The sequence below is a fragment of the Leishmania major genome, chromosome 31 (genome assembly GCF_000002725.2).
Source record: "Leishmania major strain Friedlin complete genome, chromosome 31".
Taxonomy (NCBI): Eukaryota; Euglenozoa; class Kinetoplastea; order Trypanosomatida; family Trypanosomatidae; genus Leishmania; species Leishmania major.
In genome coordinates, this window is record NC_007272.2 from 189,731 (window position 1) to 201,103 (window position 11,373).

Sequence of the window (11,373 nt, forward strand, 5' to 3'; positions counted from 1 at the left end):
GAGCGTTTCATGAGCTGTGCTTATGTTTAGAGCAAGGCACCTCCATGCGCCCCCACCGAGGTTACTGTGTCGTCCCTCCTGCATACAATCAGCTAGAAGCAGGGGACGGCAAATCAATCTAATTCAGCCCCCTCCACGGGACGCTCTACGGAAGGCCGTGTGCACGCGAGCGTTCTCTCGAGGTGTGCCCATGGTCGCACGTGGGCGCAGGCGTGCACACATAGACGCAAACGCCCTCGCTCCTTGACAAAGGAGGGGAGGAGGAGGAAGAGGAGAGAGATTCACATGTACAAAACCCGAGGAAGGAGCACCCACGTGCAGGGCCCCACAAAATGACAGCAAGAGAGAGGGACAAAAGCATGGGGGCGCAAAAGCGAAAGAGCGCAGAACACAGAGAGAGAGAGGGGGGGGCAGGCCTGCAGCAGAGCCCAAAGGTGACAGCGCCCTCTTACACCGCACATACGCATCTCCCCCCCCCCTCTCCCATACACACGCACGCGCGCACACGAGTGCAAAAACAGAGGCGCCGCCTGCTAAGGTAGATGAAAGGAAGAGCGAAAGACCTCTATGAAGGAACCGCTACCAATGGAAAGTAGGAAGAGCGGCAGGAGGGTTGCTTTGCGACTCTGGCGTAGCTGACGGTACCCGCACGACGTACGAAAAAATAAAAATGGTGTTGTAATGCTCCCCTCTGTCCGCCGTTCCCCTCTTCAGACATCCTTTGAGTCAGCCGCTCTCCGCACCTCCTCAGCATTATGCACATTGCTCCCTCATCAAAACACGGTGCTCACGAAACAGGAAACCCGAAAGGTTAACTATCCCCCTCCGCTGGGGTCTCGAAACTAACTGCCTTGTTGGCGTCTGAGGCCCGGTGTCTGCGCGAGCGCCTGTGTCGCGACTGCCTGTGTGAACCATGCTCACCGTTGCCGTCCCCGTTTGCCTCTGCCCCCTCTTCTCTCTCTGCCTTCTCTGTCACCGTCTCTGCCCTCGGTGACTTCGGTGCCTCTTCCTTCTGTGCTGTTTGAATGCGCTTCGGCGGCTGCCCCGTCTTTGCCGCCACCGTCTCGTCCTCGCTGCATAGGCGGTCCGTGATCGGAAGGCGCACCTCCGTGCCGATCAGCGACGCATCCGAGGCGGATCGCACGGACGTCAGCACCAACGCCGAGGCGCCCGCCTCGTACTGCAGGGGTGAGAACATGTAGCCACCGCTGCCGTCAAAGTAGAGAATCCAGTTGTGGTACTGCCACACGCTGCGACGGTGCGCAATCGTGATGACAGTGATGCCGAGCTCGACGCAGCGGTCATACATCTGCCGTTCCACGTCGAGGTCGACAAGACTGCTGCACTCGTCGAGAATGGCAAAACGCGGACGGTGAAAGAAGAGGCGGGCCATGGCAAGACGTTGCTGCTCGCCAAGCGAGAGGGCGTCGTCGCTCCACGGCAGCCTCGTCTCCCACGACATGTTCAACTTCTTGAAAACGTGGTCCAGCCCCGCCATCTGCAGGTAGCCGTACAGCTCGGCCTCGCCGACGGTGAGGTCCTTCTTCTTGAGGGGGTAGATGACCTGCTCGAGGAGCGTTCCGTCGTACATGTACGGCCGCTGCGGAACGTAGTACAGCTGCTCTGCCTCCGGCTTCTCGATACAGCCGCCCCGCAGCGGCCACAGCTCACCCAGAAGGCGAAACGTGGAGGACTTGCCGCACCCATTGCGACCAAGAATGAGCAGGTTCATCCCCGGCTTGACGTAAAATGACATGGAGCTGCAGAGGCACTCGCCGGTAGGCAGCACAAGCGGGACGTTGGCGAACGCAATGTGGTCGCCGCGTACGATGCGGCCGAAAGAGTCCTCGTAGCTGGTCATGGCCTTCCCGTCATTGCCGCGCACCGGAAAGGCACCAGAGGCGCGGCTCACAATGGGAGACTTTGCGGTGCAACTCGTCTGCATCTTCACCAGCACGTCTGCGCGGTCTAGCGCGGCAAGCAACTGCGCCAGTCGGCGTGTGTAGCCTCCAACGATGAACACCTGCTTGATGCTCCACAGAGACTTCCCAATCGCGGTGGCGAGTGTCTTGAAGGTGTACGAGGCACACGTCAGCGCTGCGGTGGCCGTCTCGGCGGTGGTCGTCTGGTTCTTCTGATGCATGGCAGCCATGGCACACACAACGTAGCCCAGCAACACTGATCCGTACTTGTTGTGAAGGGTCTCAGTGAATTCGAAGCGCGACCGCACGTAGGCAGCGTAGCGCGACTGGTCGGTAACTGCCTTGAAGAGGCGCTGCAGCACTTTCTCGTGGAACTGAAACCCCTTCGTGAGCGTGATCTCCTCCGCGTGGGCCAGCAATCTCTGGTGTTCTCCCCGCACCGCACCCTCCTTCGCCATGCGCTGCTGCACCATCCAGTCAAGGTTGGGGGCGTAGCAGCATATCCACACAGCAAAACTCAGGTAGTAGGACCACGTCAACAGTGTCCCCCTCCACCCCGTCTGCCGCGCCAATGTGAAGGAGAAGGTGATGGCCTCGATCAGCGGACGCGGAATGCTGGTGAAGAGGGAAGCCGACACACGCGCCCAGTTGCGCACGTCCTCCGTAATGCGCTGGTCCACGTGGTCCACCTCGTGCAGACCGGCCATCTGGAAGAAGACGCGCCGCTTCAGGTAACGGTCGGAGAAGTAGGCGGCGAGGTTGTCGCGGCAGTGCAGCCCCAGCAGCTCCGAGTAGTAGTCGAGCGTCACGTTCAGCAAAGTGGCCGGCACACACGAAACGGCAAATAACGCCAGTGCACGGATGGCGTGCCGCAGGTTGCCCTCGATTGCCGTGCGGCTGACCAACCCGCTGACATTCACAAGGCGCACCGACACGTAGGCACGCACAACCATCAGCACAAAGAGAATGTAGATGCTCCGCGCCTCTCGCCCATGGCAGTTGGGGATCGCCACACGCAGCAGCTGCATAAAGCGATTGAGCACAGACACCTCCTGGTTGAAGACTTGGCTGTAAGCCTCTGCGGTCGCCGCGGAGGCAGAGATGAAAACGGAGGACGCATTCGCGCGCGACACCGGAGAGGACGGCGACAGAGACGTCGATTGCGACACAAGTGTGGAGTCGCTTCCCTTTCGCCCCTCAGATGCGGCAGTGCCGCGCATGATACTGCCCTGAATGCCTCGCAACGGTGGCGGTGGCATTGCCTTGGCGAGCTGCCGCCCGCTTGACGTAGCGTACATGGTCGCGAGAAAGGCGAGGGAGCCACCCACCCAGCTGGCCATGACGGGGTCCCGCAACCGCGACGCCGCGTACTCCCTCACGTACTCACCAAGCGCCTCAGAGGAGACCATCTTCTCAAAGGCAAGCTGCAAAAATGAGAAAGATCAAGAGCGGAAGGAGTGAAGCAAAACAGGGGTATGACTACTTATCTGTGGCACACGTGTTGGTGTACCGCCCTCCAATTTCGTGAGCCCAACGTGTGAGCCGCTTCTGTGCGTGTAAGTGGGTGTAGCTGAGATGGTGAAAGAGGGAGAGAGGGAGAGAGGCACGCAACAGAAGCGAGAAGCACAGGGCGAGTATCAGGAACTCAGTCGTGGCGACTGAGGAATGGCGATCAAAAGAAGTCGGCCCCACTCTTTTGTGCATGAATGTGTACACAGCACAACCGACTGCCGCACCCCGCGCGGTCGATAAGGAGCGGACGCGACGAGGCCGTAATGGGGCAGACACAGCCGCCGAAAAACGCGAGAACAACGATCAGAAGAAGAAGGGTGGGGGAGGGTGAGGGGGGGGGGACGGCAGGAATGCGAGCTAATCCCCGCCATTAGCGGCATGGGCGGCAGCCGACGACGGAAACTGAGAAGCAGTGACGCTGCAGTGGTCGAGGGAGATGAGCAATGTGTGCAGGGGGATTTCAAAAGGGGAGCTTGCATGAATGTAGAAGAGCACAGCTGGAACAAACAGTAACGCGTGCGAATGGGCAAGGGCAGATGCGGGTGCACAATCTGTGAAGAATAGGTTCCACCAACACGTGCCTCTCCCTCTGTGTGTTCGGCAGCGTAATCGTCCCCGCTGCTACTCCACCACCACCACCACCACCCCTTCCTCTCCTTCAGCACATCGTGAGCACGTGCCACAGCTGTCTGTCCTCGCTACACACCAAGTGACGCCCCTGAGTTGCTTCTGTCACGACATTACAGCATAGCGCGAAGGAGCACACAAGGCAATGACGGGACTACTAAGCGTAAAAGGAACGAGCATATACAGCGCGAGAGACAGAGGGAAAGAGGGAGGGGGGAGGGAGGGGGGAGGCTGCAGATGGTATTCCCAACACACAGCATGCACACATAAGCTCGAATGAGTCATACCTGAGTACAGACAATGGACAGAGAGCAATTTAAAAATAAAGGTCAATACTCTGCGCTGAACCGCACAGACATAACCGCCGGATTCGCACCCGCAGGAACTGCCCTGGTGAACAACAAAGTCGACGACGAGCTGCGTTGATAACGATGAGAGAATGGCCGATGGGGTTAGAGACGGCAGGTACAATGGCAATAGCACCTCCCTAACCAGTTCGTGCATGCTCCAACCTCTTCCACCGGTGTGTCACAGCTGAAAGCAAAGGACTGCTGTCTGGATGACTTTTGCGGCTCACGTTCTAGCGGCGGGGTCACAACGTCACACAGCAAGGCTGGGCAGCAGTAGAGTGAGTGCACTGGGTCCCGTTGGATGAACCCCCCCCCTGCGCCTCTACCAGCAGCAGCAGCAGCTGCTGATCACAGTGCAAGCGAGCACGCAACTCACTCCAACTTGCACACACACACACTCTCACAGCAACACCTCTGCCGCATCCGCCGCGCTCAGCAGCTCTTGAATGTATCGGTGATACGTGTCGTTTGTTTCGTACAGGGACAGAAGCTCGTGGTGCAGTCGCACGTACTCCGCCACCGGCACCTGCACCGCTCGCTCAGGAAAGGGCGCGGTGTGCTTGATGGGTGCCAGTGCAGCGTTTACAAGATTGCGCAGTCGGGCTTCGGGTAGCAGCAGCGTAACTCCCGGCATCACCCCCGAGGCGGCAGATGCCTCTGTAGAGTTCTTCGCGAGAAGTGCGGTCCGTTTCGCCATGAGCAAACGGCGCGTGCGAAAGAAGGCATCGATAAGCTGCGACTCCCGTTCCAGTGAAGGGCAGCGGTGAACGGCAAGCACGAGAGCCGGCAAAAGCCCAGTGCACAGGAAGATGAGCAGTTGCGTGATCGATTCCACCTCGGCAGGTGGTGTCGCAGGGGCAGCAACTGCAGCTGAGCGAGATGGTGCCTTCTGCACAGTTGCCGATGCCGGCCATGTCACGGAGACACCAAGTGAGGATAACGTAAGGGAGGCAGTATCCGTACTGTGTCCATCTCCGCTGGGTGAGTCACCTTCAGCTTCGGCAGCTGCGTCGGCCATCTCTTGAGCCCAGCCAAACAAAAGGTATTCGTGGCGAGCCACGTACAGCAGAAGCGGGGCGACGTCACGCTCCTGTGCGAAGCTCAAACGCGGCCGCGCCACCGCAGAGATCTTCGCGGCTTCCGTCTGTGAATTTGCGGGAAGCTGGCCCTCGATAGGTGCGACTTTGCTGTTGACAATGTCAGAGAGGGCCGCAGCACACAACGCCAAGTGCGATATGGGGAGGTGGTCACTCAGAAGGTCGCTCGTGAGGAGCGCGGCGAGGCGAATCGAGCACGGCAGGGGCACGGACGCTGCCCCGCCGCTTGCAGTCGCACCCTCGTCTCCTGCATCCTCTTCGGGTAATGCGGGCGCTGCTGGGAGCTCAGCGCACAAGGCGAGAAACAGACTGTCCGGCGCCTGCGAGTCGGCATCAGCGATGCTGCGTCCCGCTTGGCTCGCCGCCTTGCCGTCCCCGTAGTGAGATACGTGGTGCAGTATTGCTTGACAGCAGTGCCACTTGCAGGAACTATCGGTCGAAGTAGACACTGATGGAGTACGCAGGCACACGCACAAGGCAGCGATAATTAGCGAGTACCCAGTCAGCGGGTCTCGAGGAGGACTAGCAAGGTTGCCGAACAAGCCCGCACCACTCGCCAGTGCATAGAAGCACTTCGCCGAATCGGCGGGGCTCAGCACGGTGGCCTGCAGCTGTGCGTCCAACACTTGTTGCAGTTGGAGCAGGAACCGGCGCCACGGCATGGGGAGACACAACGAGTCATCCTCCTGCTTCACGAGCCCCTCCATCTTAAGGAGGGTAAAGCCGATGTGATACAGAGGGCCAACTGCTGCGATGCGCAGCTGCTCGTTTTTGCTGAGGTGGTGCTGCACGTAGGTGGAGAACCGCACCCAGGAGCCTTCAGCGTGTCCCAGCAGCCACCCGGACAAGTCTACCGGATCGGGGTAGAGTGTTCCTTCGTCCTCGTATCGCTCCAGCTCCGAAAAGTCCATCAACTGGAGCGACGTCTCCGCGTCGGCCTCCTCCTCACCGGCGCCGTCCTCATCTGCTGCTTTCGCGTCTGCTGGTGCCGAGGTGTCAATGGCTTTTGCTCTCTCCAGCTCAGCGGTGAGTGACTGCACTTGTACGCCTCGCTGCGCCACCAGCCGCAGCGCCGCCTCCAGCTCGCTTTCCATCTCTGAAAGGGCACCAGCACGATGCTCCAGCTTGCGCTTGAGGGCCGTGCGCTCTCGACTCATCCGGTTCAGCGACTGCTGCAGTTTTCGAACGTCCACGAGCTTCGTCGGCGACTCTGCAGCATCTTCTGCACCGACATTCTTCGCCCTCTCGCATTCGCCGGGGGTGCTAGCCCCATCCATCTGAAGCGCCGCGTCGGCGCCATCGTCTTCACTGGGCCCTGTGGGCCGTAGTAGGCCCGTCGACTCCACCACAGACGAGTTCCCCACTGAGACGCCGTTATGCACCAACGAAGATGAACCCGGTCGGTCTGAAGCACCTTGGGCTGCTGAAAGCTTACCAAGGGCGGCCTCTAGCTCCGCCCTCATCTGCGCCGCGTCCGCGGTGCGCTCTGCCAGCTCCACCTCAATCCTCTCCTTGGCTTCTTGCAAGCTGAGAAGTGCCACCTCCTTCCCTGCTAGGAACGCGTTATGGGACTCTCTCAAGGCGGCTGTCTCGGCCCGATGCGCCACCGACAAGTCCTCGACCTTGCGCAGCGTCGATCCGATGATACAAGCCTGGGCCTGCAGCTCCTCTTCCAGTGGGTTCAACTGACTTTCCAGCTCTGCAATGCGCTTTTGGTGAGACGCCACCGCTTGTTGGCTGTGAGTTTGCAGCTCTGCATGCGTAGCCTGTAGGGCACGATGCTCCACCTCCAAAGTCGCAAGGGTAGCCTCCTTGGCGTCAAGCTCCTGCTGTAGCTGTGTGATGTGTCTCTCCCCCATCTCCGTCGCCGTCGCTGTCGCCGAGGCAGCACCGCTGCCGTCTGCCGGGGCTACTGCGATGGAAGCGGGGAGAGCCATTGGTGCTGCGGAGGCAGCTTCCGCATTATGTTGTGATTGCAGCAGCCCTGTCACTTCTCTCTCCCAGGCCTTCTCTCTTTGGCTGTACTGCTCATACCTCTCCGCTAGCGCCTCCTCACTTTCCCGAGCGCGCCGTGCCCACTGCGACTTCTCCTCCATCAGCGCCTCCACCGTCTCCTGCAATGCGTGTAGCGCCTCGTCTTTCTCCGCAGACTCTCGTCGCAGCTGCGTGGCGACTTGAGTGAGATGGTCTATGATGGACAACACAACGAGGCAGTCGCTTCGCTTCTCCTCCTCGAGAGTGCGGATGTGGTGCAACAGGTCTGGCCCTGAGGCAGCAACAAGTTTGCTGGTAGCCATCGTGGAAGCTAGGCTCGGCAGAAACTCAGCCAGGCGATGGAGCGCGTCCGCCAGCTCCTCTGTTGTGAGCGGTGGACTACTATTGCCGTGCAGGAGCGGCTCGCTCAGCTCACCCTCATGTGGCTCAAACAACTCTGAGGATCTGGCAGACTGTGGTGTGCTGGTGTCCTCGGTCGCCACTAAATCCGACTTGATCCGCGCTTCGCGTAGTGCGCTGGGGTACCAGCGCGTAGCCTGCCTCACAACTGCGAGCGCCGCCTGGTGCACCCGGGACCAGGCATCAGCCTCGACACCAGAGTGAGACACAAGTGGCGCGTTTGTGACAGCGCTCTCTGCAGCGCAATGGGACGCCTCGCCAAGAAGACTCGCCCACTCTACACACTGTTGCTGCAGCTTGTTGCGCTCCTGCACGAGTCGTTCCACCTCCTGATGGCTCTCGCGCAATGCGGCCGCTGATGCGGGGGTCCACGCCGACCGGCGTGACACCGGCACCGTTGCCCCGTTTCTCTGAGACAGCGAGGCCACAACGCCGCTGGGGCTCTCGAAGAAGGGCGCCATCCAGGAAGGGTTGGAAAGCGGTGGTACTGAGAGAGTAGACGAGGGTAGTGACCAACCTCGCGACGACGGCGCAGACATGCATGGCGCAGCAGCCGCACTGACGGTAGAGCAGAGTGCCTGCTTCAATTGCTGGATTTGCTGCATGTTCTTGCGGTGGCGTTCCTCGGACGCCACCAAGCGTGGAACAGCTGTTCCATCGGCACCGTTCGCGCGCGAAAAGGTGCGTCGCTGCTGCGTCGGTGGCGCCGTCTGCATATCGGCTGCCGATGTTGTAAGAATGCAAGAGGAAAGCAATCAATGAGAAAACGACAGGGAAGCGGAGGAAACACAGTTTGACGGTGTCTAACCGCGTTCTGATGCAGCTCTTCGGCCTGCACGAATAGCCAGTCTATTGTACTCTCCGACAGGGCTGCTAAGTGAACTGTATGGGTGGTGTTGCGGCTTCTCTATGTATCTATAAAAAAGGGCGCCTCGCTGCTGCAAGTCGTAAAGCACGACGAGGAGTGGGAAGATGAGGGTGGCAACAGCAGCGGCACAAACTGCAGACACATATGACTCTTGGCTGCAAGGAGCCCGTGAGGCACTGCTCCAGTTGTTTGCGCAAAGAGAAAAACGAGAAAGCATTTTAAATCGTTGGAAAAGTTGGTATGCTGCCCGAGCAGCGCTTGTCAGCTGCACCTTTCGCCAGATCGCAGGTCAACCATGCATCTTAGCAGAACATGTGAAAGAGCCCGAGCAGCAGAGCAGATTCGATTGGTTTCTGTTTTTCTTTTGGTAGGCACACCGCCGCTGACAGAGTAGAAAAGTCAAGTGTTCTCGTATAGCATACCGAAAATCGATTTACATATACAGACGATAGAAGCACGCGTTTGTCGGTCATGAAACACGTTGAGAATTCTGTCGCCTCAAACAGAGGGTAGCTAATCGTATGTCGCCTGTAACTGAAAAGGAAGAAAAAATTGATGCGAGGACCTACAAGGAAGGAAGCAAGAGACATTGTCTTCATTTTCAACGGAAGACGACTGTGAACCAAGCATGTTATAGGTTCGACGCGGCGGACGGCTGTACTGTATACCTCCAAATAAACTTAGCTTCGGGGCACTTCGCCTTGAGGCCTTTCACAATGGCATCGCGCTGGTCACTTGACGCCGCCAAGGCTACGGCAATGCCGCCACGGCCGGTGCCGGACAGCTTCGCGCCAAGAGCACCATAAGTGCGGCACGTCTGCACAATCGACTCCAACTCACGACACGATACGTCGATCTGGCGGCACAGATCGTGGTTGGCATTCATCAGCTGCCCTAACCGCTGGAGGTCACCCTTCTGCAAGGCCTCACGAGCCTGGGAGACGATGTGGGTGTAGTTATCGTACAGTCGCTTGAACTGCACTGGCTGCTGCTGCTTCATCTTGTGCACGTCATTGACAACCTTCGCCGTGCTGGCATTGATACCGGTGCCCACGACGACCAGGTAGAGGCGCTGCTGGAATGCGATGGGCTTGAAGACACTTTTGCCGTTTTGGCGACGGTACAAAATGAGTCCGCCATACGTTGCAGCCGTGTTATCAGCCCCACTCGGCGTGCCGTGATAGCCGCCCTCACCGACAAATGCGCTCAGATTCACCTCTTCATCCGTCAAGTTCAGCTGGTATAACTCACTCAAGGCGCGCGAGAAGGCCACGACGTCACTGGCGGAGGCACCAATGCCACTGCTCGGTACCAGTGGTCCGCCAATGAACATCTTCAGCCCATCCCCAGACAGGTCCACCTTCAGGTGATCGAGGACGAGCTGATGTGCCTTTATCTGCTCGTCGCGCTTCTGTGCAATGTAGCCGGGGATAGCAGGGCGCTGGTCGTCCACCTGCAGTCCGGGGACGCCGGGATTAATCTCCAGGCGGCACTCCGTATACTCACTGATACCGGCAACAATGGCTTCGGCACCGTGCACGACAAAGTGCTCACCAAAGAGAATCACTTTGCCATAGCCGATGTTCTTGCCGGTTGTCTTGCTCTTGACGGGCTTCGACATGGAGAGAAAGTGAGATTATAAGTGGAGAAGAAAATGATGACGTTTTTCTGAAAAGAGGTATTATGTGGTGGCGCCTGTCACGAGGGCTACCTTGTAGGAGAGAGAGTGACAACACACACCAAAAAAAAACTTGGCCTTCAGTTATGCAGGTGTACAGAAAAAGAAAGCGGCGACGAAACAGAGGCAGGAGTGCCTGAAAAAAAGCGAAAAGAGAAAGTAGTTCGCAGTGGCAGGGTAAGAGACATGCAGTGCAGAAAGGATGAAGTGGACGAAAGCAGCATTCGTAAGCACACGTCTGAGTGCCTCACCAGTCTGTTGCTTGTGGGCCCGACAGAGTCAAGCATACCCATCAGTCTGTGACTGGCCACAGAGAAACGCAGGACACTCTAAGGGGGGCTCAGCGTTTGGCAGCAACAGTGTGAGCACATCAACAGAGTCAGGCAACCGCCTTAGCATCGAGATGGAGTCAGCTGAGGGGTAGCGAAGCGCGCATGATACCATTGAGTGTAAACAGCAGGTGTCTCCTCTCAGATACTACTGTCGCCTCCAACCCACAGAGAGATATCATTAGCAAACAGACTTGTCTCCAAGCTCACCCTTTTCACTGACCGCCGTGGGCAATGATGGGAAACGATGAGATGAGATACATGACCGGTGTTGCTTGATTAGCAAGCAGAAGAGAACATGTGAAATCTGAGCCGCGCCACAACAATTCACTGTTCAATGTGATGGTGTAATGCTATGTCCCAAAGCTCGGTGCAGAGCAGACATCATGCACATCGAGTACACCCACATCGCCGTGCCTCTGCCAAGCCGCACATATAGTGGAAAGGGGTAATAGAAGGCAAGAGAATGGACAAAAGGGTCTTGCGCTGCAGATTGCAGGCATAGTGTAGCTCATAGAGATGGAGAGCAACGGGTGAACCGTATCGCCGGCACAGTTCAGCTCGTATGCTTGGCGAACATCTGTTTCAGCATCAAC

At 58.3% G+C, this 11,373-nt stretch overlaps 3 protein-coding genes across 3 annotated transcripts; all 3 read right to left on the reverse strand.

Annotated features, from left to right (window-relative positions):
• Window positions 1–811: 811 nt before the first annotated feature.
• ABCD2 (putative ATP-binding cassette protein subfamily D,member 2) lies at window positions 812–3,331 on the reverse strand (the record flags this gene model as incomplete). The annotated part of the gene is made up of 1 exon (XM_001684987.1): window positions 812–3,331. The coding sequence occupies one exon, from the start codon at window positions 3,329–3,331 to the stop codon at window positions 812–814; it is 2,520 nt and encodes an 839-aa protein (XP_001685039.1).
• Window positions 3,332–4,811: 1,480 nt separating this feature from the next.
• LMJF_31_0550 (conserved hypothetical protein) lies at window positions 4,812–8,618 on the reverse strand (the record flags this gene model as incomplete). Its single annotated transcript, XM_001684988.1, has 1 exon — window positions 4,812–8,618. One exon carries the CDS (start codon window positions 8,616–8,618, stop codon window positions 4,812–4,814), a length of 3,807 nt encoding a protein of 1,268 aa, XP_001685040.1.
• Window positions 8,619–9,401: 783 nt separating this feature from the next.
• LMJF_31_0560 (putative mevalonate kinase) lies at window positions 9,402–10,391 on the reverse strand (the record flags this gene model as incomplete). The annotated part of the gene is made up of 1 exon (XM_001684989.1): window positions 9,402–10,391. The coding sequence occupies one exon, from the start codon at window positions 10,389–10,391 to the stop codon at window positions 9,402–9,404; it is 990 nt and encodes a 329-aa protein (XP_001685041.1).
• Between the last annotated feature and the right edge of the window lie 982 nt (window positions 10,392–11,373).